General features: G+C 33.0%; 1 protein-coding gene across 7 annotated transcripts in view; it reads left to right on the forward strand.

Annotated features, from left to right (window-relative positions):
• The window catches only part of Lar (tyrosine-protein phosphatase Lar), a 430735-nt gene that overhangs the window by 392407 nt on the left and 14408 nt on the right, over positions 1-23920 (forward strand). For 3 of the 7 annotated variants that reach the window (XM_076122426.1, XM_076122430.1, XM_076122429.1), the window contains 9 exons: positions 13543-13668; positions 14440-14589; positions 16917-17050; positions 17446-17596; positions 19435-19455; positions 21103-21203; positions 21684-21746; positions 21859-21988; positions 23736-23886. In XM_076122426.1, the coding sequence (XP_075978541.1) occupies positions 13543-13668; positions 14440-14589; positions 16917-17050; positions 17446-17596; positions 19435-19455; positions 21103-21203; positions 21684-21746; positions 21859-21988; positions 23736-23886 (1027 nt within the window). The remainder of the gene's footprint in view (positions 1-13542; positions 13669-14439; positions 14590-16916; positions 17051-17445; positions 17597-19434; positions 19456-21102; positions 21204-21683; positions 21747-21858; positions 21989-23735; positions 23887-23920) is intronic. The other 4 variants (XM_076122427.1, XM_076122431.1, XM_076122428.1 and 1 more) reach the window with 2 other exon arrangements.

Here is a 23920-nt window from a genome sequence, read left to right on the forward strand (position 1 = left end):
GGATTAGTGGAATATAAAAATTTTGGGTTACTTAAATTAAAAGATTTCATTACTTCTTCTTATTATTTGTATACAAAACTTACATCTGTCCTCCAGTCGAGATCTTCTCTCAATATGAGAGGAGTTAGACTACAGTCCGCCACGCCGGCCACGAGCAAGTTGGCAAACTTGCTTCCCTTTCAACAACTGTTTATACAACTTTAAGGCCTGCAGGTTTCCTAACGATGTTTTCAAAACATGTCGTAAATACAAAAATATCATGGGAAAACTATGATTGATAGGAATATATGTACTTATACTTAAAGCCTAAATTCAGATGTCGGCTTTGTAAGTGTTCAAATAATTTATTAATTTTTTTGCTAGAACTGCAATTGAAGGGAATCTGCGAAACAAAACTAGCGTGAAATTTTAAGTGAAAAACTAAACTTAAACTAAAGCTTAAACTTACTAACCTTTACTTAACCCTAGGATATTTAGAAAAAACATTTATAGACCACATATTCTATTCTAAGAACAAAAACATTTTTCCCGATAAAAAAAGCACATAGGAATTCCGAAATGGCAAATGAGATCTTTTGGCCAACAATAGACTAAGAAACCTTCCCTAATCATTTATTTACAAATCAGCAACCGATTATTACGTACCTAATCATTAATTTACAAACAATCAACCAGTTATTTGATAATATCATTTAGATACTTATTTAGTTTGTACTTACACCATACAACGGAAACGGGAGAACTCGCAGTAGTAACAGAGTCTTATTGAATTAGTTCTCAAGTTGACGAAAGGACTCGGGATTATTTTCATCTTCCAACCATTCTCAGCTCTAAGAAAACGTTTATTTTTGCAAAAACTTTCCCCCTGTTTTTACATTTTATTTAATATTTTTAAAACTGGCTTTGAGTTTTAAAGAAGGCGAGTTCTCTATTCGTATTGAATGAAAAGAAATGGCCAGATTTTGTACAAACGAAATTATTATGCCGTTTGTCTATTCGTCTGTTTTTTACGCATTTAGGGCCAAAGTATAATAAAGTTGAAATAATTCTGTGCGTTGTCATAAAACACTTATATGAAGTTGTGGGCAAATAATAATGTTTTCGAATTTTTAAAATAGTAATATTTTCGATCCTAAATATGAACTAAACATACTAATAATGATTTCATGATATCGTAAGGCTATTTTCACCTTCATGTACTAAATACCCCTTTCCTATCACTCTGCAAAATACACTTACTTAGTTCTAGTTAATATTTTCTAAATATTTCTACGACAAATACGAAAATGTATCGACACTATTCATTACAAACAACTTTTTATAAAAACAAACAAACATTGGACCCACCCATCTATTATACTCATAGATCAATGTCTTTCAAATAACAGCTCTTATACATAAAGACAAATTTTAACTAACAACAACATAGCCCAAAAGTAGGCACAACTCGATTAATCATAAACCCAGGTTTAAGTATTGTTTACTAACGTTTAGTCCAACCGATAGTTAAACCTCCGCTAACTATAGTTTAGTTTTGAGTGATAACCTGTTATTTCGTTTGAGTTTGCTCTTGAGTTGTTATTGTTAGATGGTGGTGGAAGTTATAGGCGGTAGCGTGAGCGGTTAAATGTTTTATTCGACCGTTCTCTGTAGTTCGAACAATGGTGTTTCTATATTGACTTTAGTAACGTGGTCAGTAATAAATTCAGCTATTTTTGGTAATACAAGAATCTGGCTATCTATCAGTTCGTCACATTTTTGGATAACTTAACCACTGAACTGAACTTAGCAGGAAAATAGTTAAAATCTCGAAAACAAAAATCAACAACTAAAAAGGGCAAACAAAGTGCATATACGAGTAGTGCCTTACTACTACTACTACTAACTATACTAACTAATTAATAAACAAAAGCTTTTAGCATAGATGTTGTCTTAAAAAAGAACAGACGAGTGTGTTTTTCATAACATTTACAAGCTTACCCGCTCCCGCTACCTCCCATCCCTTAACACAGTAAACCGATCAATCTTTCCGATATCTATTCAGCCGTTTACTCGAAACTATTCCCCAAATTACAGAGGAACTCACAGCTGGTGATCAAGTACCCTCACTCAACTATCAAATTTAATCTCCACTGACAAATGGCTTCCACATTGATTTATCATTAGTAACACTAATTTAACTGAGCTTTTTTTGAGACGGTGAAATATTGCTTTGATTTGAAGCCTATAGTTATAAAGTGTTTTTGTTATAAGCGAGGTATAAAGTATTTTTATTACAAGCTTGGTAGAAACCGTAGTTCAGTCTCTTGTTACTTAACTTATCTATTTTTGATTAGTATTAAATATTAGAAAATGCACCTTATATAGAAAATTAACTGTTTTGCTTGACTTAATTCGCTTTTGAACACGACTTTTACTGTATGTTTAAGTTATTTGTGGGTCTGGATTTATCGATATCATGTCTTAATTGTCTTTTTACGACGATACACGAAACAACGATTAATACAACAAAGAAAGAAAGCTATGACTAACTTGAGTCCAAAGAATTGGAATAAGTCTAATAACTAACGAATTACGATAACCAAAGAAAAAACCATGAAGATCATCCGTCATCCCAATTTCCTTGGCTTTTAACTATCGACATTTGAACAAAATGTTATTTTTCCTGTTACAAAAATTCCAATTCGCTATCATCGTGATTGCATTATAACGCTTTCAACAATGAACAAAGGCCATTGTGCATTATTTTAATCAAGATATAATAGAACAAACTGCCACATTTTCAAAGGTTTTTCCACGAATATTCAAATTTGTCGCAGCTGTTGAAATGAGGGGTATTAAATAGCAGGTTTAACGAGTAGATTTCTCGGAAACCATGGATTCTGGTAATATATTTGGTATTAAACATAGAGAGATAATAATAAATATAGAACACAGAGACATATTGTATTACGCCGTAAAACACCTTAATACATTTCGTGTAAATTTTACTTTATTATAAAGAAATAAAAAATATACAAAACGTACGTAAATGCATTAAATTGAACTATTTTAACTACTATGATAATTCTTTGCGTATATCACTGTTAAAAACATCACTGAAAAATTATGATGTTATATTTCAGAAAGAAAGTAAGTATGTAGAATTAATTACTTAAGGGCATAACAATTTCATGTCATTAAGACATAAATTTGGTTTTCATCGAAAGCATATATGAGGGAATTTAGCGTTCAAATATCTTGCACCGGCACGTGAATATAGACTATCACAGGTATACAGCATGAAAAAACAACTAATCTTGAACCTAACCTCTAACCGGGTTATCTAACCATTGCCAAAAGTATGGTAAAATTCTCCATAAACTTCACCAACACAATGAAGCACAATATAAAATAGAAATCATTGTTTTATCTCATCTCACAAATGTTTGATCTCAAAATATAAAGTCACTTACACAATTAAATAATTCAGAACATATTAATCCGATTGGACAGAAATAACTTTGGTACGAAAACGTCGGTGTGCGGGGGCTCTTTGGCAAAAAAGTGGGCTTTTTTAACATTATTGGACCCACACTGGCTGGACCTCTGTCAATGTCACGTGGTACAGATAGCATACAAATAAATACAGGATTTAATCTTTAGATTAAAGTTTCCAGATTTGGCTTAACACAAGTATTGAGTAGGTGTATCATGGCTCTATTTGTATCTGACATGTGAGTGTATTTGTAACTGCATAGTTTATTTAAAGATAAGCTTATAAAAATGCTAATTTATTATGACAAATCGGTCACTGGGGTTTGAAAGTAAATATTTTTAAAAAGTTATGTGATTGTTACATCTAAAAACTTACCTATAATTTAAATTGTAGTCTAAGTCTAGTATCTAATTGTGACATACTTCGGAATAAAGATTGTCTTCTTGATAAAATCGTTTGAACTTTTAATTTCAAACAAATCCGTTACTAATTTTGCTATCTGTACATGAAATTTTACGCTCCTTTTCACGCAGTCTCCTTGTTTTTGCGGCCACCTGCCTCCCTGTCACTCAATGAGATTTTTATTTTTCATTTCTATTCCGTTCCGTTTTATCCCGGACGTTTTATTTGCTCACATATCCATTCTAGTACAGTTTATAAATTCTTTTTATTTAAGCTATGTTTTGAAAGTTCGATAGTAGTTTTTTTTAGTCCATGGTGCACTGAAAGGCTATGGGTTTAAGCGCTTAAAGTGGGGTTTTCAAGCGGAAAATCAAATGATGGTTTTACGTCGGAGTTTTTGTGTTCGATGTTTCGCGTTTAATAACTGACATTTGCTTCTTTTTTTGCTGCAATTTTGATTGCTGGCTTAAATATGTATTTTATTTTTATTTAAACATAAGTGTTTCTTTTTTAATTGTCTTCACAACTTGTATGTATGCGTGAGGACTGCGATACCGGAGCCTCGGTGCCGAACTGACTACTTTAAGTGCTGTCAAGAGCCCTACAGCTAGATTTGTTTTACATTATAACTTAAAGCTGCTGTATAATCACGTATATGTTGCTATATAATACATATATATATATAATCACCCCTTGTTCCCATAGGAGTAGACAGACCAAATGGTAATTTAGTAAGATCCTTACAAACTTATCTTTCTCCATCCATACATCTTGCTCTTACTTTTAATACAACGAAAAATAAATTCAGCGTCTTACTTCCACATTTCAAACACTTTTACTCTTTAATTACAATTCTCCTTGCCAAATAACAGGGCACTGTACAATTGCAACAATAAACTTCACCAGCCTAACGCCTGTAGGGCAAAATGAAAGCCATAAAGAAACGCACAATACTGGACGGTCCCACCTTCAATCCCGGGTAATTCAGGAAACTAATAAGGTTGGGTTACAGACATGTCCGCACTTGCAAGTTATGAAAAGACATTGTTTTGTGATTCTGGTTGTATGAAATTGTATGAACAGTGAACACACTAATGATTTTTATTGTTGTTCGTGATTCGTACTAGGATCATATCTGTTGAATTAAGTACCCGATACAAAACTTAAAAATGATGCTTAATAGTGTTATTTTTTCATTAGATATGGGTACAATTTTGCCGAATATCGCGCCGTTTTTGCTAAGCAGGAACGAAAAGAAATGCAAACTATTCTACATTAGTTAACTGAAATTCACAAACTCTTGTAAATTACTATGCTTTGTCAAGAAATAACTGGCGTATACAGTACTGAGAACTACACCCAAAGGTACGAACTATCTTGAAAAAATACGTTTTCTCTTCACAAAAACAGCTGTAATCGAATAACTAACCAAGTAACCTCTCAACTTAGACCATAGACAAATAGAAATGACGTGAAGCGGTGCAAACGCGAGTGTTATTCCGTTCTAGTCCTAAAAAAGCAAAGGAACGAGTCTCTGGCTCGCTCCAACTAATTTTAATTAATCGTGAAAACAAAGTAGCCAAGCGTTCCGGAAGCGTTTTGAATAAAAGAATAATAATTTTCCTAGTACGAATGAGAATGGGTGGTGTAAGTGACGGGAATAAGCGGGAGACATTGTTATAGTCTATTTTTTATCTGTAGTTTAGTTTTCATTGGACTAGATAATGTAATTTTATGTTAGCTAGAGTAATATTTATGAAACCGTACACACAGTAAAGTATAAAGTAAGAGCCTTCTATTAGTGAAATTGCCAATAGCGCGATTCTGTGTAGTCGGTACCATTGAGTATCGAGAGTTTGACATTTAAAATGTGGTTCAAAAATAGTTCCGTTACCGTCCGCTAGGGGTGCTGATCAGATTTTCAGACATAATTTCTCGACAGCTAGCCGGCTGTCGATAGTTTTAGAGACTAGAGAATCTCGTGTTAGGTGTGAATTAGTAAAATTGACACTTACTACGTATAAATAGTTTTAGTCTACCTTCGAACAGCTCAATGTACAAGATTTTAGTAAGAAAGTTACAATAAAAAGTAAAAGGAAAATTAAGGAAGTAGTCATCTTGCTCCGCAAGTGCGTTGACAAAAGAATAGCCAGGCATCTGACCGTCTCCCGTTAATTAAAGCAAGAGGGAAGGCTAAGAAATACCTCCACTCTGGTAATGAACGTGTTTGTTCTACATCTCGCTTGAGAACCTTTCAACGTTGCGTCTTGTAATATTTGCTTTGTAATTACGAAACATATTGTCTTGGTCTTGTTTTCAGTTTTGTTGTGTAGACATTTTTATATGTATGTGTTAGTAAATAGGTAAAATGACAAGAAATAATAGGGTTAAATAAAGAAGGTAATCGTTATTCTCGTGTTGAAATATACACTACCTCCGAGGCACAGTCATTAAACCATAAGGTCTCGGGTTCGATTCCGGGTCAGACAAAATGTTACTTGTCTTTTCTAATGTATATGGAATCGAGTTTGATTATGTGCCCAGTATACGGCAATAGGCTCGAACGAAAATGGCGAAACATGTCGACCTGCTGTTGGACCCGGGAAAAGAATCCGAGATATTGCGATGGTATACACATAGGCAATCAAAATATTTCGTCAAAAGAACAAGTACTTAAGCGACAATAGTCATCCGTGCACGCACTTTCTCGTAAGACGTCACGAGTAATGTTCCTAGAACTCGAGAAAAACAAGTAAATTCTCCATATCGTACAAATACTCTTCAATTACACGGAATCGACGTTCCACATCAAATATGAAGCCTTTTGACGGGAATTTTCATTAGTCTAATGATGATGGAATTGATAAACAAATGTCGTGGAGTTCTTGATCGGGTTTTGTATGTTCTAGCTTGTGACAGCGGCTCTACTCGTCTGATACTTTGAAAAAATTACTATGCGGTGTTTTCAAGGAAAATACGCTACAGTTTTGTCAAATTTCAACTCATTTCGGTCTACATTTTCACCTACGATTCACTTGTATGGCAAAACCCATTCATGCGTAAAACAAATGAAAAATTGTTGCGTTTGTAACCAGTAGCGTTCTTTGGAGAGAAACACTTTCCCAGCAATGTGACAATAATGGAATTTTATGTACAAAGATATGAAAATTTTACAGGATCAATCCAAAGTTGTACTTTTTACTCACTGAGAATCAATTCTTCGTGAGTAAAAAATACAATTTTCGGAAGTTAATGCGATCCTATGCCTTTATTTACTGAGACCAAGCGAATACGCTGGTATTTATATCAAAATTAAAATCTTCACATGAACACTTCACCTGACGTAAAAATAAAATACTGTACTTAGTTGACATGTGAGTAGTGTATGCAACTGAGAGCTCTCAATAAGTCAATAACCATATTACTTAGTAGCAAAGCGGCAACATGTCGCTTTAATATTGATACACATCTTATACATATGCTAAGTTATTTTAAAACAGCTTATCATTTATGTTACTAGATTTTATGAGTTCGTCTGCGAAGAACACAAAATAGAGTTAAGAATAGTGCTGGATGTTAATTCCGGTTGTAAACTATGTCAAATTTTGTCCAAACCTTTTCAACAGTTTTTGCGCGATTGACTTACAAAAAATTAAAATGTTAACTTTCTCGTAAAGAACAATGGCAAGTCTCCATACAAAGTTTTACCTGACATCGTTTTGGAGCGTCTATGAATGAAAAAATGTTAAAACTATAGAGTTTCTTTAACTTAAACAGAATCATTAAGATTTTTGGTTTGAGAGGGCCACAAGAAAAAAATATGATCAATTTTATATTTTGAGGTTATATCATGAAAAAACTTATGTAAATTGCTGTTCTACATTATTTATGTCTAAAAAACAGATTTAGATTACGTGAGAGCAAAGACAATGCAAGATGCGTGTAAGCCTATTACGTCTTTCCATCTTCACACAACAATATCAATTTCAAAATAGTGAGGCACAATCAAAGTCCGGTTAGCAAAAAGTTATTGGTCGTTTACAGCGTAGAACGTCGATAGTCCATGAGAAAGCACAAGTAGTCGTGAGGGGCAGAGAATTGAGTCCGGGGGCAATGCAAGTCAAAACTGAAGATAAACCAAGAAAGCAATCGTAACACCAGTAGCAAGCAAAGCTAACTAACAAGTTCACAACAAAGTAAACAACTAGTGATGCTGATAATCAATCATCAATTAATCGATTATTGAAATAATTGAAGTCATAATCGATTATAGAATATAATCGAATTAATTATTTTTTAAACGATATTATTAAGATTAAAAACCAAAAAAACTACTGTTATATTGCGACTTACTATTAAAAATATTTTTGATTAAGGAAGTTTTTGTGGATGCTGTAATGATAACGTCAGTGATTACTGTAATGCTATTTGAGGTTTTATTTTATATATTTAAGTACATATTATTATTGCAAACAAATCAAATATGCTAATAAAATTGCTTAAAATAATAAGCTATTATAAATGGATTATTCTTTTCATATTATATATTTGTCATAATCGATCAATCGATTGTGAAAATAATTGATTATCAACATCACTCTAAACAACGGAAGGAAAAAAAAATTTTTTTTATTGCTGCCATTACACTTTCATCTAATAATACCTGACTATTAACCACAACATTAATAATAAAATATGTAACTAAAACACCTATCAATTATATTTGTTATTTTTTTTTAGCAAAACCTATGTGATTTGTTTTTAACGTTCACTTAATAATCGTTTTTTGATATTTAAAAACAAAATAATAATTTGAAAACATTTTGTAAGTGGTAATACTGACTAAAAGATTATGTCTACTGGATGTGGACGTATTCAAGTAAAAGTTTATTTTGTAAATAATTTAAGCTAGGCTTTTACCGAAAAAGTTAATTTCATCATAAAAAAGGACTAAATTAATTACTAACTTTTGCACGTGTCCCATTTGTAGACGCTTCATATAACACTTAGGTAAAAACTTGCCATTGTTCTTTCCTTCCGAAGTATAGTATGTTTAAAATCTTTATAGTACGAGATCCGACCGCGTGATTTCTACGTTCACATGTTTGATTAATAAAATATATTTTTTATCGATATTTATAACTAAACCAATGCAGATCCGCAAAGGTGGCCATCCAAATTTGGCCGCAATTATTATTAATTAAAATGTAATTAATTATTTATTGTTGAACAATTACGTTCACTTGTTTTTGTTAAAAAATATATTTCATTAGAAAGAAATATACCTGAGATACCGAGAAAGTTCAAGGTGCCATCCCTCACTTGGCCGCAACCTAATGTCAGCCAGGTGTAAACAGGTATAATTTCGTTAAATATATACGTTCATAATGTATTATCATGTTATACATACCAAATTGAAGATTAATTCTTTCCCTACATGATGAGATATAGGTGCCTATGCAAAAATGCCCGCAAATAGTGACTGCCAACGATTAAAGATAAATAAAAGCGAGAGAAACTTAAGATAAACACCGCATGTCGAATAAAGATAGAGCATGCCAGCTGCTTGTCGTTTTCATGCTACTTACTGCGCATGCGTCCATAGATAAGGTGCTCAACTAGTAGCGCGCGTATTTGCTTGGAGTTTAAAATACTCCAAAAATTAAGCATTAAAAATAATATGTCATAATAATTAATCTACCAAACTAGTGTTTTCAATATTTTTTAATTATATTTAACTAAAACAATATTTTTTAACTGTGAAACGTCATTTTAGATATAAAATTTATCTTTTAAATTAATTTTGTTTTATTACAATTTTTAACAACATTAAGTTTCGTTTATTTTCGGTCTTCATAAAAAATGTCATAAAATTTACTATCCAAACCAGTGTTTTTAATTTTTGTTTTAATTATATCCAACTCAAACAATAACTTTGAACTGTAAGGCACTTGTCCCACCAACAGCGAGTAAACGATTAACTATCGACCATTTTCTCGCTCAAGAAACGTACAATAGATATAACATTCCGTGTAAATAAAAGAGATGCATATACAAATAGTTGATCGCTGACTGTTAACACTGCCGGCGACGACTCGCTTTGGCGACTTCCCATCTGGTAAACTTCCCATTTGGTAAACCTCAAAATATACATACTAAAAAGGTGCGTTTGGTAAACATTTCGTTACTTCATACATTTAATCCTATTTAGTAAACTATGTTAGTATTAATTAAAATGTAATTAATTATTTATTGTTGAACAATTACGTTCACTTGTTTTTGTTAAAAAATATATTTCATTAGAAAGAAATATACCTGAGATACCGAGAAAGTTCAAGGTGCCATCCCTCACTTGGCCGCAACCTAATGTCAGCCAGGTGTAAACAGGTATAATTTCGTTAAATATATACGTTCATAATGTATTATCATGTTATACATACCAAATTGAAGATTAATTCTTTCCCTACATGATGAGATATAGGTGTTAGGTGAAGAAAATGGGGGAGGCCTTTGCCCAGCAGTGGGACAGTACAGGCTAACAAAAAAAAAAAAAAAAAAAAAAAAAAAAAAACAAAAAAGTAAACTATGTTAGTATTGTTATTTTTGTACGGTACAGTCGGTGTGAAATTAATGTTGAAGTGTTTAAAAGTTTGAAAGTCTTAAGACAAAATCTCGACCATCAAAAAGAAAAAAGAAAGGTATTCGTTGAGGTTTACCAAATGGGAACTTTACCAAATGGGAAGTAGCCCTCGCTTTACTAGTTTTGTTGCTAAGCGACAAGCTGTCAAAAATGGACTCGCCCAACGATTAGGACCACGAAGTAATAAAAATAACTGGAAGAATCACTAAGAAAAATATATCAAATAAATTCATACTTTACTGCTCGTTAATAGAGTTTACTTTTGTTTAGTTTTAATGTCTGTTCGAAAAACGGACTCGAGTGAGACTTGCTTTTAAGGGCCTTTGTCCCTCTCTAACAGTTGCCACTGTATAATGTTTGTAACTTATGGTGGTAATATTAAGATTATTACTGAATTTAAATTCGGTAATTGTTGTTTCTTTAAACAGAATTTTGGTATAAAAACAATCAAAAGTAGTTTTACACATTATTTATTACTTTTGATGCACACTAAGGATAGTTTGTATCTTAAAAATGTTATAATTGTTAGTGATCCTTCCAGTTAGTACTAATTCTTCAATGATTAGAACACACGCCGAGACGCTGGTTGCTCACCAGCTGTCATTAAACAACTACGCACTCGCTCACCGCGGCACGCCAACTCGTTACTCGTTCATCGTCGGCGGTGGGACAAGTGCCTAAGACGTTAATTTGAATCTGTATTAAAATTTATTTATTATTTAGTTCAAGCTTAAGTTTCTCTCGCTTTTATTTATCTTTAATCGTTGGCAGTCACTATTTGCGGGCATTTTTGCATAGGCACCTATATCTCATCATGTAGGGAAAGAATTAATCTTCAATTTGGTATGTATAACATGATAATACATTATGAACGTATATATTTAACGAAATTATACCTGTTTACACCTGGCTGACATTAGGTTGCGGCCAAGTGAGGGATGGCACCTTGAACTTTCTCGGTATCTCAGGTATATTTCTTTCTAATGAAATATATTTTTTAACAAAAACAAGTGAACGTAAATGTTTAACAATAAATAATTAATTACATTTTAATTAAAATTAATTGCGGCCAAATTTGGATGGCCACCTTTGCGGATCTGCATTGGTTTAGTTATAAATATCGATAAGAATTATATTTTATTAATCAAACATGTGAACGTAGAAATCACGCGGTCGGATCTTAGACTATTATATTTCATTTAAGTCAATTGCAGGAAATCGATTCGTTCTTTGCAAACTCAAGCTAAAAACTATTCGTTGAACTTCACTTCAATATGTATACTCGGATATTATAAAGTAAAAAATACTCAATTTTTATTTTATAAAGATTTTTTACAATGTTCCTAGTATTTAGTTTTAAATAAAACGTTTTTCAGTTCCGATTGACTCCTGGTTAGTCTTGTTAAGTGTAGATAGGATTTGCTATCGAACAAATTGCCGGTACTCGAGCGACTCGCCACTAGGCTGATAAACTGTAAGAAGATTAAGTTGAAATGTTTCATGCTGTTTGTTAAATAAAATATATTTAGTTAAAATGTACTGGCAACTAACTGTAACTACAGGTACATTTTTACTAACACACGATTGTATAGTATTTTTTTTTTTATATGGGTATAACCACAAACTGTTTGTAAAAGTATGTAGGTAGAATTGCAATTTTTAAAATTTTAATACTATTTAGTGTTCGTCAGTTTAAATAATAATTTGTATAATTAGTAATTAATGTTCAATCGTAGGCTCAATCTTGCATACAAAAAATCTTAATATAATCATCTCGCTAGCAGGCTGGTTAGGTTTTCCGAATATTATCATTTATTTAAGAAAAAGCATAGTTACGAGTACATAACAACTCGATTTGGAGTTGCTATACGTGTTTTAAACCGTACATAAACCTCTGTTTTGAACTAAACTAATTCTTTCGTATTTCCTTAATAAATCTCATCTGACCTTCGTGAAGGTCTTACAAGGTTAAGTACTTAATAAATAATATTTTTTACTTATTTGGGTCAGCGGGGGGTACGCTATTACGTAGTAAGGGCTGGTTTATACAGAGTGTAAGGAATTATCAAATATAGAAATCTTGAGTTTAATTTTAAAAAAGTTAAACTATATCTATAGTACCTAATATTTTGTTATACGGAGCGAATTTTCTTACCATATCGTCAAATTCGAAGCTCTGATTGTTATATCATAATATTACAAAATAAGCACTATTGATACGGGAAAAATCACTCCCTGTATGATTGTACCAAATAACAGCGCGGAATAAACACATTTTTTTGAAAAAAATCTTTAAAACGTACAATTTTCATCTACAAATACCCAATGGCCAAACACATACGACGACAAATACACCCTACCACATAAAAAACTAACATTACAACATGACACATCTACCTGCTCCCATCACGACGTATAGAGGACCCTTCACAAAGCACTCACAACCACACCTTCGTCCCCGCCCCATGAACTAGCCATAATAGTTAATGTTAATGAGCCCCGACATCGGACATCTGAAGTGCCACGATTATTTCACTCGCAACTCAAAGATTTTACTGACAGAAGAGGAGTATTTTATATGGGAACTATAGTTATCTGAAGTTGTTTTATGTTTGGTTGAATTTTGGTTTATTATCCGATGTCATCAATTTTAGGAGCACACGACTGGGTTATTCTTAAGTTATAACATTTTATCCTATCGTGCTCTAAATATGTTTACAAAAACGTAAAAAAATAAGATTTAAAAAAACTGAGGGATTATTATTTGGAATAAACCACACTTAAACATTGAAATAAGATTTTTCTAGTGAAACATTTTGTAAACATAATATCCGCCTAAACCGAAACTTATATCAGAAATGAATTTATGCCCAAGAATAGTTGATATTAAAAACCAACATAGTTAATAATCTGGTTTTAAAACTATAAATATGAGTACAGAGTATTAGAAAATCCCCTTGTTCCAAAACCTTCTGCTGTATAAATAAAGACTAGTCGTTTTAACATGTTTGTTTGTCAATAGTGCGACGCGTGGCCCCGCAGTTCTCGATACCGCCGCCGCCCAAGTCTGAGGTGATGCTGGGCGGGAACCTCACGCTCAAGTGTGTCGCCTTCGGGTCACCCATGCCCACTGTCAAATGGAGGAAAGGTAAGAGGACTGTTAGAAGTCATACAGTCGATAAATCTTAGTATCAACTGCGTTAAACGAATCTACAATGTAGCAACTACGGTCTTACTACAAACAAGGTAAACAACTTTTAAATTCATATTGTGTATTGAAATACCGACAGTTTCGGCTATAGCTTGGATACACATATTCGGTTCGGCATTAATCGCCCTACTCAAAACCGAATATGTGTAGATTAACCCGATCGGCATATGGCGAACAAATGAGTCGAGATGGTTTTGTTGTTTGATAAATATTGCCGAACCAAATAGGTGATTAACAAGCCTATTTAAAAATAGTCAAGATCAAGTGTGGGTAGGCGTAGAAATACGCGCCATAAATTTAATGACGACGCTTAGTAGTTACATCAGTCAGTCCGTAACCATGGACGATGCAATTCAATCGAAACGTCAGAAAGCAAATAAGTTCTGTTTCTTAACTGTAGTAATAATGAATAATGTCTAGTTATTTTCCTTTTTAAGACCGTATAATGTTTTTCAAGTTAAAATAGCTTTAAAAAACCCGTGAACTAATAATATTTCTTGTGTCGTGGTGAGTTTTATAATAGCACAAACACATATACAATATAATTAACCGCAATATAATTACATTTACATGTGAGTTCGCTGTTCTTCTTTAAGTCCTAAACAGGTTGCGTCCTTACGCAAAGCAAGAATAACACCGTAATTATATTTCTTAAGAAGACTTCCCAAGGTACACTTATGACTGTTTTCCATCATTCTTGTCTCACAGGTCTAACAAAATGGCTGACGCCGGAAGACAACCCGCCACTTGGTCTGAACACCCTCAAGCTGGAAGACATAAGGGAGTCTGCCAACTACACGTGTGAGGCGACCAGCGCGCTCGGCGTCATCGAAGCTGTGGCCGAAGTGAAAGTGCAGTGTAAGTTATACTTGTTACTTAATATCTACTACAACCTTCAGAAAATAATGTTAAAACACACACTTTATGTGAAATATGACGTATTATAAAGAAAATAAAGATTAACAAAGGCAACTTTTCGCCGCGCGACAAAAATCGGGTGCCTTTAGTTATGAGTGTAAACTTTATATTAAGTTTATAATTGTTAAATCTTTTAATTGAAATCTTGATTCATGAAAACAAATACTAACTTATACACTACAATACTTACTACGGTTAGGAAATTTGTTTAAAATACATAAGTTTTATGAATCGATACGAAAAATATTTCACCCATCTCTGCGTCGTTTAGATAAGGCTCAGTCAAGCTATTTGAAGAAAAACTTTTAACGGATTAAATAAATATCAATGAATTTAATACCACACCAATTATACAAGCAAAAATATTCCACAGAAATATTCACAAACCTTTGGCTTCAATTTATTAGAATCTTTTTGAGCCAGTTCTATATTTCTTCGATAATTTATTACAAAATGTGAACTGGAGTCACCCCACACAGTTCCTAGTACACGCTAATTAATCCGAGCCATTTCGCCCCGCTTCCGACTCAAGCGACTCAACCGACTCTACCGACTCCACCGACTTCACTAGATGAGTGACTGAATCAAATTACACTCATAATTTCTTGGGATAACTGTTGCAAATTTATGGTAATAACTTCGCCGAGGTGGAAAGAGGGATTTACGAAAATCAATTTGATAAATTGCGGCAAAGCGAGAAGACATCCATTATGAATTAGTGTTATAATTCATAATTGAAAGGGTTGGAAAGTTGTACGGGCCTCGGGAGACAAACGAATGTCAGTCTGATTAATGATTAATTATTGTAACGAACATTTTCTCAATTTAATTTCGGTAGGATTAAGTTGTTTGATACGTTTAGTGTTCGGAACTGAAAAGCCGTTGATGTACATGATTAAAAATGTAAACATCGCTCGTCGGGGCGAACTGTCCTAAAAGCTTGTTGGGCTTACCGCGAAATTGGATAGCTGGAAATGATAAGGGCTTGAACTACGATTCTGTTGCTTAGATAATGTTTTATCGCTTTAGTACTATGTAAAAGTCGAAGAGTAAACTGGCTTACGGTAACGGATTGTCGTTTAAGCCAATAGTAAACTACCACACTGTTCAATTGTTTTTGAAAAAAGATAACTCCCGCACTAAGAATTGCTTGAGTCGCGGGGACAATTATTTGTGGGTCACACAAATAATTATTCCGTGTGGGAATCAATAATCAATATGGCGACCTTAACCACTGCGCCATAACGCTTTCTTTAAGTAATCGAAAAGATTGCACAGAAATGTGTAAAAATCAAACAACAATTCGTTTAAAAATTGTGTTTTCAATGTGCAATCTAGTAGTTGTTCAAGAGTGAGTAGGCAGTGTGCGGTCAGCCTTACCATAACCTCAAATATTTTGTTACGCTGCATCGAAACTAACGTAAACATTTCCTATTGCAAATTCAATTACATCCACAGCGACGCTAATTAAATTTTCCTGAAACGTTCATTAGTGGTTAAAATGGTTTGTAAATTTGTTGTATCGTTCGTTTGAGACCCCTTCTTAGAAAGAGGCTTTAAACTAGCACTGAACACAAGAAGGTTACATGTGAGGACTTAGAATATTAATGATTTCATCGAATTTACTTTAACATGCTGAAATGATACAAAAACACTTTTTAGGGTCCCGTACCTAAAGGGTAAAAACGGAATCCTATTACTAAGCCTCTGCTGTCTGTTTTTCCGTCTGTCTGTGAGCAGGCTGTATTTTATAAACTGTGATAGCTAAGAAGCTGAAATCTTCACAAATTATGCTTATAATATAAATTTCCGTTGCCGCTATAACAGCAAATACATTTTTTTTTAAGTTTAATAGGGGTCCAAATACAATAAACACGCTTATTATTAGTTTTTGGTACAGAACCCTTTAAGCGCGGGTCCCACTCGCATCTAGCCGATTTTTTATATTCGTATCATGATATCATTATGATTTGGAAACAGAAAACGATAAAAAAAATAATAAGACCATTATTAAAAATTCAAACAAAGATTTCAGACTCAAATCCTTAAATTCACTTCTCTCCCTCCAATACATTGACTTCATTTTTAAACCTTGAAAGAATAGGCACAGGTCACACAAACCAACCAGTCTATTTCTATCCTTATTCTGATCTCCCTCAGTCCAATACATTGACTACATATTTTATTTTTTAACACTGAATAGGCAAAGGTCACAAACAAAACAGCCTAACAAAAATAAGACTATTTAATTTTGTATACGTCACCAGCACTGCCGGGCCCGCCGACCGAAGTGCGACCATCCGAGATCACAGCGACCACCGTGCGACTGACGTGGACCTACAACGGACCTGAAGAGCCACAGTACTATGTTATACAGTACAAGCCTAAGTACGCTAACCAGGTAAGGAGTAAAAAAAGTATAGGTACCTTTCGAGGCATAAAATTGTGTAGAAATTAGATTCTTGGTAGAAAATATTTAGGAACCAAAATAACTGAACCCTTCTTCTGTATCATTATTTATGAACCTAACAATGATATAATAATATATAGGTTTAGGATATAAAAATAGTGGGATCCAGATCGATAAAGGCTGTATTTTGCTGTATACAAGTTTATTTGTTCAGTTACTAAGCTCTCTGCTAAAAGCAAATAAATACAGTCAGCAGACTGCATTTATTTCCTAAAACTTTTATTTTTAAATATCGTTTGAATTTACAAGCATTCTATTCCGTATACTTTCTTGTATAATTTACCAACACTCGATTTAAATATAACCTTTTAATAACCCAAAACCAGGCATTCAGCGAAATCTCCGGAGTGATTACCCAGTACTACTCAGTGACGAACTTATCACCTTATACGGAGTACGAGATGTACGTGATAGCAGTCAACAACATCGGCCGAGGACCTCCATCTGCACCAGCCGTTATAACCACGGGAGAAACCGGTATGTACACATAGTTCATTACGACTATAGTGCAATTTGGGGACAATGACGTCACTGTATGTATGGGACGTTGGTCAAATTCCATGTTTGAAAGAAATATACGCCACGTAAGATAGCACAGAATGTTATTCAAATTCCATAATTGAAAAAATGGTTTTATTTTTAATTATATTTATGTGTTTTTTTTACAAATGAAATATAAGTGTAATCGGCCAGTAATATTACGCATTATATTACAAATAAATTGTAAATAACGATATTAAATCTTTAAAAAAATAGATAGTTTATTATTTTTGGTAATATTCTGTAGGAAGAATCGTTCTAGTGACACTGTAATTTAAAATAGGTTAGTTAACGTTATGGAATTTGAATAACTTAATATAGTTCATCAAAAACCTAGATTTTGAAATAAGGGAATGAGTAAACAAAATACATACTAATCCACTAGTAGACACACACTTATAGTTAATTAACAAGCATAGACCAATTTCATACAAATTGTACAGATAACATTTAAAATTAAATTTTGCGATAAACAATCAGTTAAAACAGGAATGCATAATTTAGTAACAGAAATGACCAGAAACATTCATTTAATTGCCTTTGTTATCTGATTCAGAATGCGTATTTAGCAATATTGAACATTCATATTATAATATAAAATTATATTTTATGGCCTCTTTCCTATTAATACAAACAATAGGGTACTCGACTACTAATTAAATCAGCTACTTTTTATGAAATGTCAAAAATGATTTTCATATGAAAACATTGGCATTTACAATGTCAAATGCAATGTTTACGTTGGGATCAAAATAAATGAACGATTAGTATAGTTATTTCTGGCTTTAAACTTTTTAAGAGCCTTTAGAATAAGGTAAGGCTAGGCTAGGCAAGGCTATTGGGAGTACTTATATTTTATCTGTACAGGATTTTTTTATATATCGCCAAACCGATAAATTAAAAAAAAAATCTTAATTCTATCCTTACACTGGCACAAAATTTTTGGGTTAAAAACATATTTTATTTTTTTAAGGACGCATCAGGACGATGTCTTTTGGAAAACAATAAATTAATTTTGCATTATGACAAAACTGTAGGTACTTAGAACAAAAAAGTGATCGCTTGATATGTATCTTAATTAAACATAGCTTGGAATATGTTAATGAAATTACTCAAATACCCACATGGTGCGGTGAAAACACAACCTCTATGGGGAATTTAAATAACCATACTAATTGTCAATAGAAACCCTTTTCAGGTAAAAATTCCAAATGTTTGTCTTTACTTACAAGACCCTATGGAACAAAAATATAACAAACTTGTAGCAAGTTGTAATAGGAAACAAAAACTCATACGTACGCATAAACTCATACGCTTATTATATTATCATTTCATTTTACTCTCTCGCTTTCAATTTTGTGAAGTCTACAATTAATTTTTCCTGCTTTGAATTGGGTAAATAGAATTTGTTTTACGTTTCTTGCGCTCAATACTCAGTTTTAAGGTATTCTTTGATCGTGTTTACATGCCTACGCGTTTACTCGTAACGTGACCTACGACATTCGCCGATGCTTCATGTAAGTTTCGCTTCTGATTTATCATTGACTTGAGTTTCTTTTGCACATTTGTTTTACTTTCTAGACTAGACGTAGTGCGTAATATATTTTCTTAATCATGCACCATTTCGTTTTTATCAATGTTAGGACCAAACCGGCCAGTTCTTTGTGACACACGTTTTTAAAGTTTTTCTCCGGCACCGTTTGTGTGATCAGTGTGTGACGTCACGTGCTTTCTCAATACTAATGTTGTTGTTTTGTTCCCGTGCTCTCTTCCAGGGGACTCATATGGAGGCGCCAGTAAGTATATCAACATTACGTAAAACATTAACGACGTTGTTTGTGGGCTAAAACTCTAAAATGTGGGCGTTGATAGCATGGATTTTAGGTTGTATCGTAAATATTGAATGCATTTAATCCGTCCACTGGGTGAAGCTAATCTCGCTTGTTAGGGTTAATATTTGGCTAATAATGTGCATGTTTGTTTTTCGTTATATTACTATACAGATTCGAGTTATTCTGTTCGTTTCCCTCAATTACATATTAAATATTTACCGTACAATTACCCTGTGGTGGAATTGTGGAATTTCATTTCTTTACTCGCGCCGTGAATGTTCCCCGTCGCGGTATCAAAGCACCATATCTAATTTCCCTCCACAAAATATATTAAATTTGACTTCCGAAACCTCGTCTGAAGCTAAATTGTGGACACGATGTCACAAAACAGACAAATAAAAACTCTGATGAGTTGGTAATGAAAACGTTGGTGTATAAAAATTACCAACAGGTCTTTTATATTCTTTACATTTCTAATAAAGGAAAAGTTTGGTGTGACGCCGACGACCCGGATCCTGGACCCAAACGAGATTATAGCGTTTTAATATTGCACAGTCCCGAAACTTTTATTGTTTCGCCCTTCGCGAGTATTATAAACAGAAAAGAGATTTTTTCATTGAGTGACGCTCCGTGTTTCGTGTTAGAGACAGCGATTACAAATCCTATTAAAAAGGCTATTGTGCCCCCGACGCTTATTGTCCTATTATTTTTATTTTCATTTTGAACATAATTGAGATGAGTCGAGCCGGTTCTTAATTTAACATTGAGATGTTTACGTGTTATTGCTTCTATGACAATACAACTTCTGATAGAATTTGTCGAACATATTTTTTTGGGTTTCAAATCGGTATTAGAATGTCTTTTAATACGATTGTTTATTATTTTTATTTTCTAGTATTTTTTTATCGAATGATAGGTGTTTTACGAAATTGTTGTCAGGTTTTTTTGTTTGTGTTAATTTATATGTTTTATGTTTAAATAACAGGTTTTAAATAACAATATGTATTGTTTAATTGGTTCATTATTAATATTGGGTGTTAAAGTTAATACTTTATAGTAATTTCGACATTGTTTTACATATAATTAAAGTTCATTATTAAGTCAAAATTATTATGTGTAATTCGTAGCATGCAATTTTGGTGAATAATTTACTTACAGCCGAAATGAGTAACTTATTAAGCAAACATATTAATATTATATTTATGTTATTGAAGAGAAAAAACTAGATTGTCTAACAACAAAAGTACATATAGCAAGTAATTACTACCAATTATTATATTATTATTATTAATTACTGACCTACTGCAAGGCACAGGTCTCCTCCCATAATGAGAGAGAGGTTAGACCTGATTTCAAACCCTATCAGCTTCACGACCGAAGGCAAAAACATCCCTCAACCTTAAACAACTATTTATTATGTTATATTTGTCACTTTGACGTTTACAGCAGTGTCAGATTTACATTTAAACATAACCAAAAATCTACAAATTGCAAGTGCTCCAATCCACTAACTTACTCATTTTGGTTGTAAGACCTTTTCGACAGTAGTATGGGTGTGATATTTCACTGTTTCTCGTGCTATAATAACACTATAATGTATTTGTATCGTAGAACCGGGCTCAGCACCTCGCAACGTGCAAGTACGACCTCTCAGTTCAAGCACCATGGTCATACAGTGGGATGAACCTGAGACACCCAACGGACAAGTTACGGTAAGAATATTTTATTAATAAATGTATAGAAACATTTATTTATTATTCAATTATTGTATACTATCGCTGCAGTCGTTATAATCCAACAATCTATTAGTCTTGTATGCAAAGATAACTGTTGAGGTATATAGTTATATTAAAAATAAAATAAATATTTTGGGACAACTCACACACGATCATCATCCTGTTTGATACAGCTCATTATTAACTACAAACTAACCCTTTTATTCATAAACACACTATAAACCTTTTTTTAATAAAAATACTACTAAAAATGTTTCTTCTTTTTCATTTCGCTAAGGAGTGAAAGAAACAAAATATCTTATAAACCTTTCATAACTTCATATATATTTTTATGAATATAGTAGATAAATCGAGCATGCATCTATTAAGTTCTTGGACTGTACGACAAGTATTACAAATGACTTAGCAATTTATGACACTGACTGTGCTTAGTACTAATAAAATATTATTTCACAGGGCTACAAAATCTTTTACACCACGGATCCTTCACAACCTTTGCAGTCGTGGCATTCTCAAATGGTAAGATAGCATTAAATAATATAGTATGGAATATAATATATGTATAAACATAATATAGAATAAATATAAAATAAAATATTGTAATTACAAAATTCCTTCCATTTCCCAACAGATGGACAACAGTCACTTAACAACGATCAGCGAGTTGACTCCCCACACGGTGTACACAATACGCGTGCAAGCCTTCACTTCAGTTGGACCTGGACCTATTTCTGCTCCTGTGCAAGTCAAAACACAACAAGGTATGTATAGACGATATTATTTGAAACTTTAAAAGATATTAATGAAAATTAGAGTGACTTTTAAATATTAAAGTTTATAAACCAGTATGATATGAGTGAGAAAGATTTGAAACATAAGACTTTAGAACAACATAATCTACGTTAAAAAGTAGTTTTTTTTAATGTTGCCCATGGCGTAGCATCGTAGACATTCTACGTGCCATCTACGTCGTAGATGCTACTACGTCGTAGCACTGTATAACTTATATTCTTTCTTTATCACTTTACGCTACATACTACACTAAAAAGCCATTGATATTTTTATAGGCTTGCATTATAAAAATGGTTAGAATAAGTATATTAACCCAGCGACGATAGAATTTAATTCCTGCATACGACACCATTCTGAATTTCAACCAAATCTTTTAGAATTAGTCGTAGTTTATTATTTTTACGATACACATACAAGAATAATTCCAAAGCAAATTGCCATACAATGAATAAAAAGTACTACAATATTAGCAATAGAAAATCAGAGTAAAACTAAAACTAGTTTATTTGCAAGAGGTTCTTCAAACAGTTTATATGAAAGCCTCGCTCAGAGCCCATTACTTGGTATCGCGCACAATCCACATGGGATTGCGAGCTTAGTAAATATGATTCCATTAACGTACGTACATACGTTTTATATCTAATATATTTATACACTTTGTTTAGATATATTAGTGGTATATTATTTTTTTTCTTTTTTTTTTTGTATTGACTTAGTGTAAAAGTTCATTCAGGCGGTCTAAGGCTTGTCTTTATTAAATAACTTCTGAAAAGGTCAATGTTCAGCTTTACGTAACTCTCTTGATCAGACGTTCATGGCATTATACAAAAAACAGACGAAATGATAACTCATCTGTTTTTGAAATTGGTTAAAAAAATATTATCGCTAATCATCTTTGCGTTTTTGTATTGCTTACTTAGCTTAGTCATGTTAAAAATTGACCCATAAAAATATTCGGAATATTGGCTGATACTGGATAGTGGTTGGCAACAGCTGATCATAATCTATACTTACTAATATTATAAAGCTGAAGAGTTTGTTTGTTTGTTTGTTTGTTTGTTTGAACGCGCTAATCTCAGGAACTACTCATCCGATTTGAAAAATTCTTTTAGTTTTAGATAGCCCATTTATCGAGGAAGGCTATAGGCTATATAACATCACGCTACGGTCATTAGGAGCGGAGTAGCAACGAAAAATGATACAAAAACGGGGAAAATTTTGACCCATTCTCTTAGGTGACGCAAGCGAAGTTGCGCGGGTCAGCTAGTATAATATGAATAAGTAATTGTGATGCACATACATACAGTATATATATGGTCGTAGGACGTCAAATTGTCGGCTTGTTTGATTAAAAGGCCATGTTTATTTAAATACATACAATGTCACATTGAGATTCGCTATGGTATTGTAATCCCTTAACGTCCCCATGTCTTTTCCGATAGACATGGTACAATCTAATTGGGACCCCTTTTGGAACTTTTGATTAAAATATATTACATGATAGATATGCTTGATTAGTTTGACTGATTATTTTATTATAATAAATTTTGATAACCGTGATTTCAGATAGATCGAGGAAACATTGACTGCATATAATTGTTTTTGTTCTTAAAATTATTAATAAAATATGTATTAAAATATCAATAAAAATGTAACATTTCAAAAAAGGTGTAATGACATGCTTGTCCTAAACGTAATTTTATTTGTTTAACCTAGGTGTACCATCCCAGCCCTCGAACCTGGTAGCAGTGGAAGCTGGCGAGACATCAGTGACCTTGTCTTGGAGAAGACCAGCCCACGCCGGAGACAACATCGTATCCTACGAGCTATACTGGAACGACACTTATGCGAAAGAACACCATAGGAAGTGAGGAAATCAATATAACGACTTTTTTGTTAAT

This window comes from Anticarsia gemmatalis, chromosome 14, assembly GCF_050436995.1.
Source record: "Anticarsia gemmatalis isolate Benzon Research Colony breed Stoneville strain chromosome 14, ilAntGemm2 primary, whole genome shotgun sequence".
Lineage (NCBI taxonomy): Eukaryota > Metazoa > Arthropoda > Insecta > Lepidoptera > Erebidae > Anticarsia > Anticarsia gemmatalis.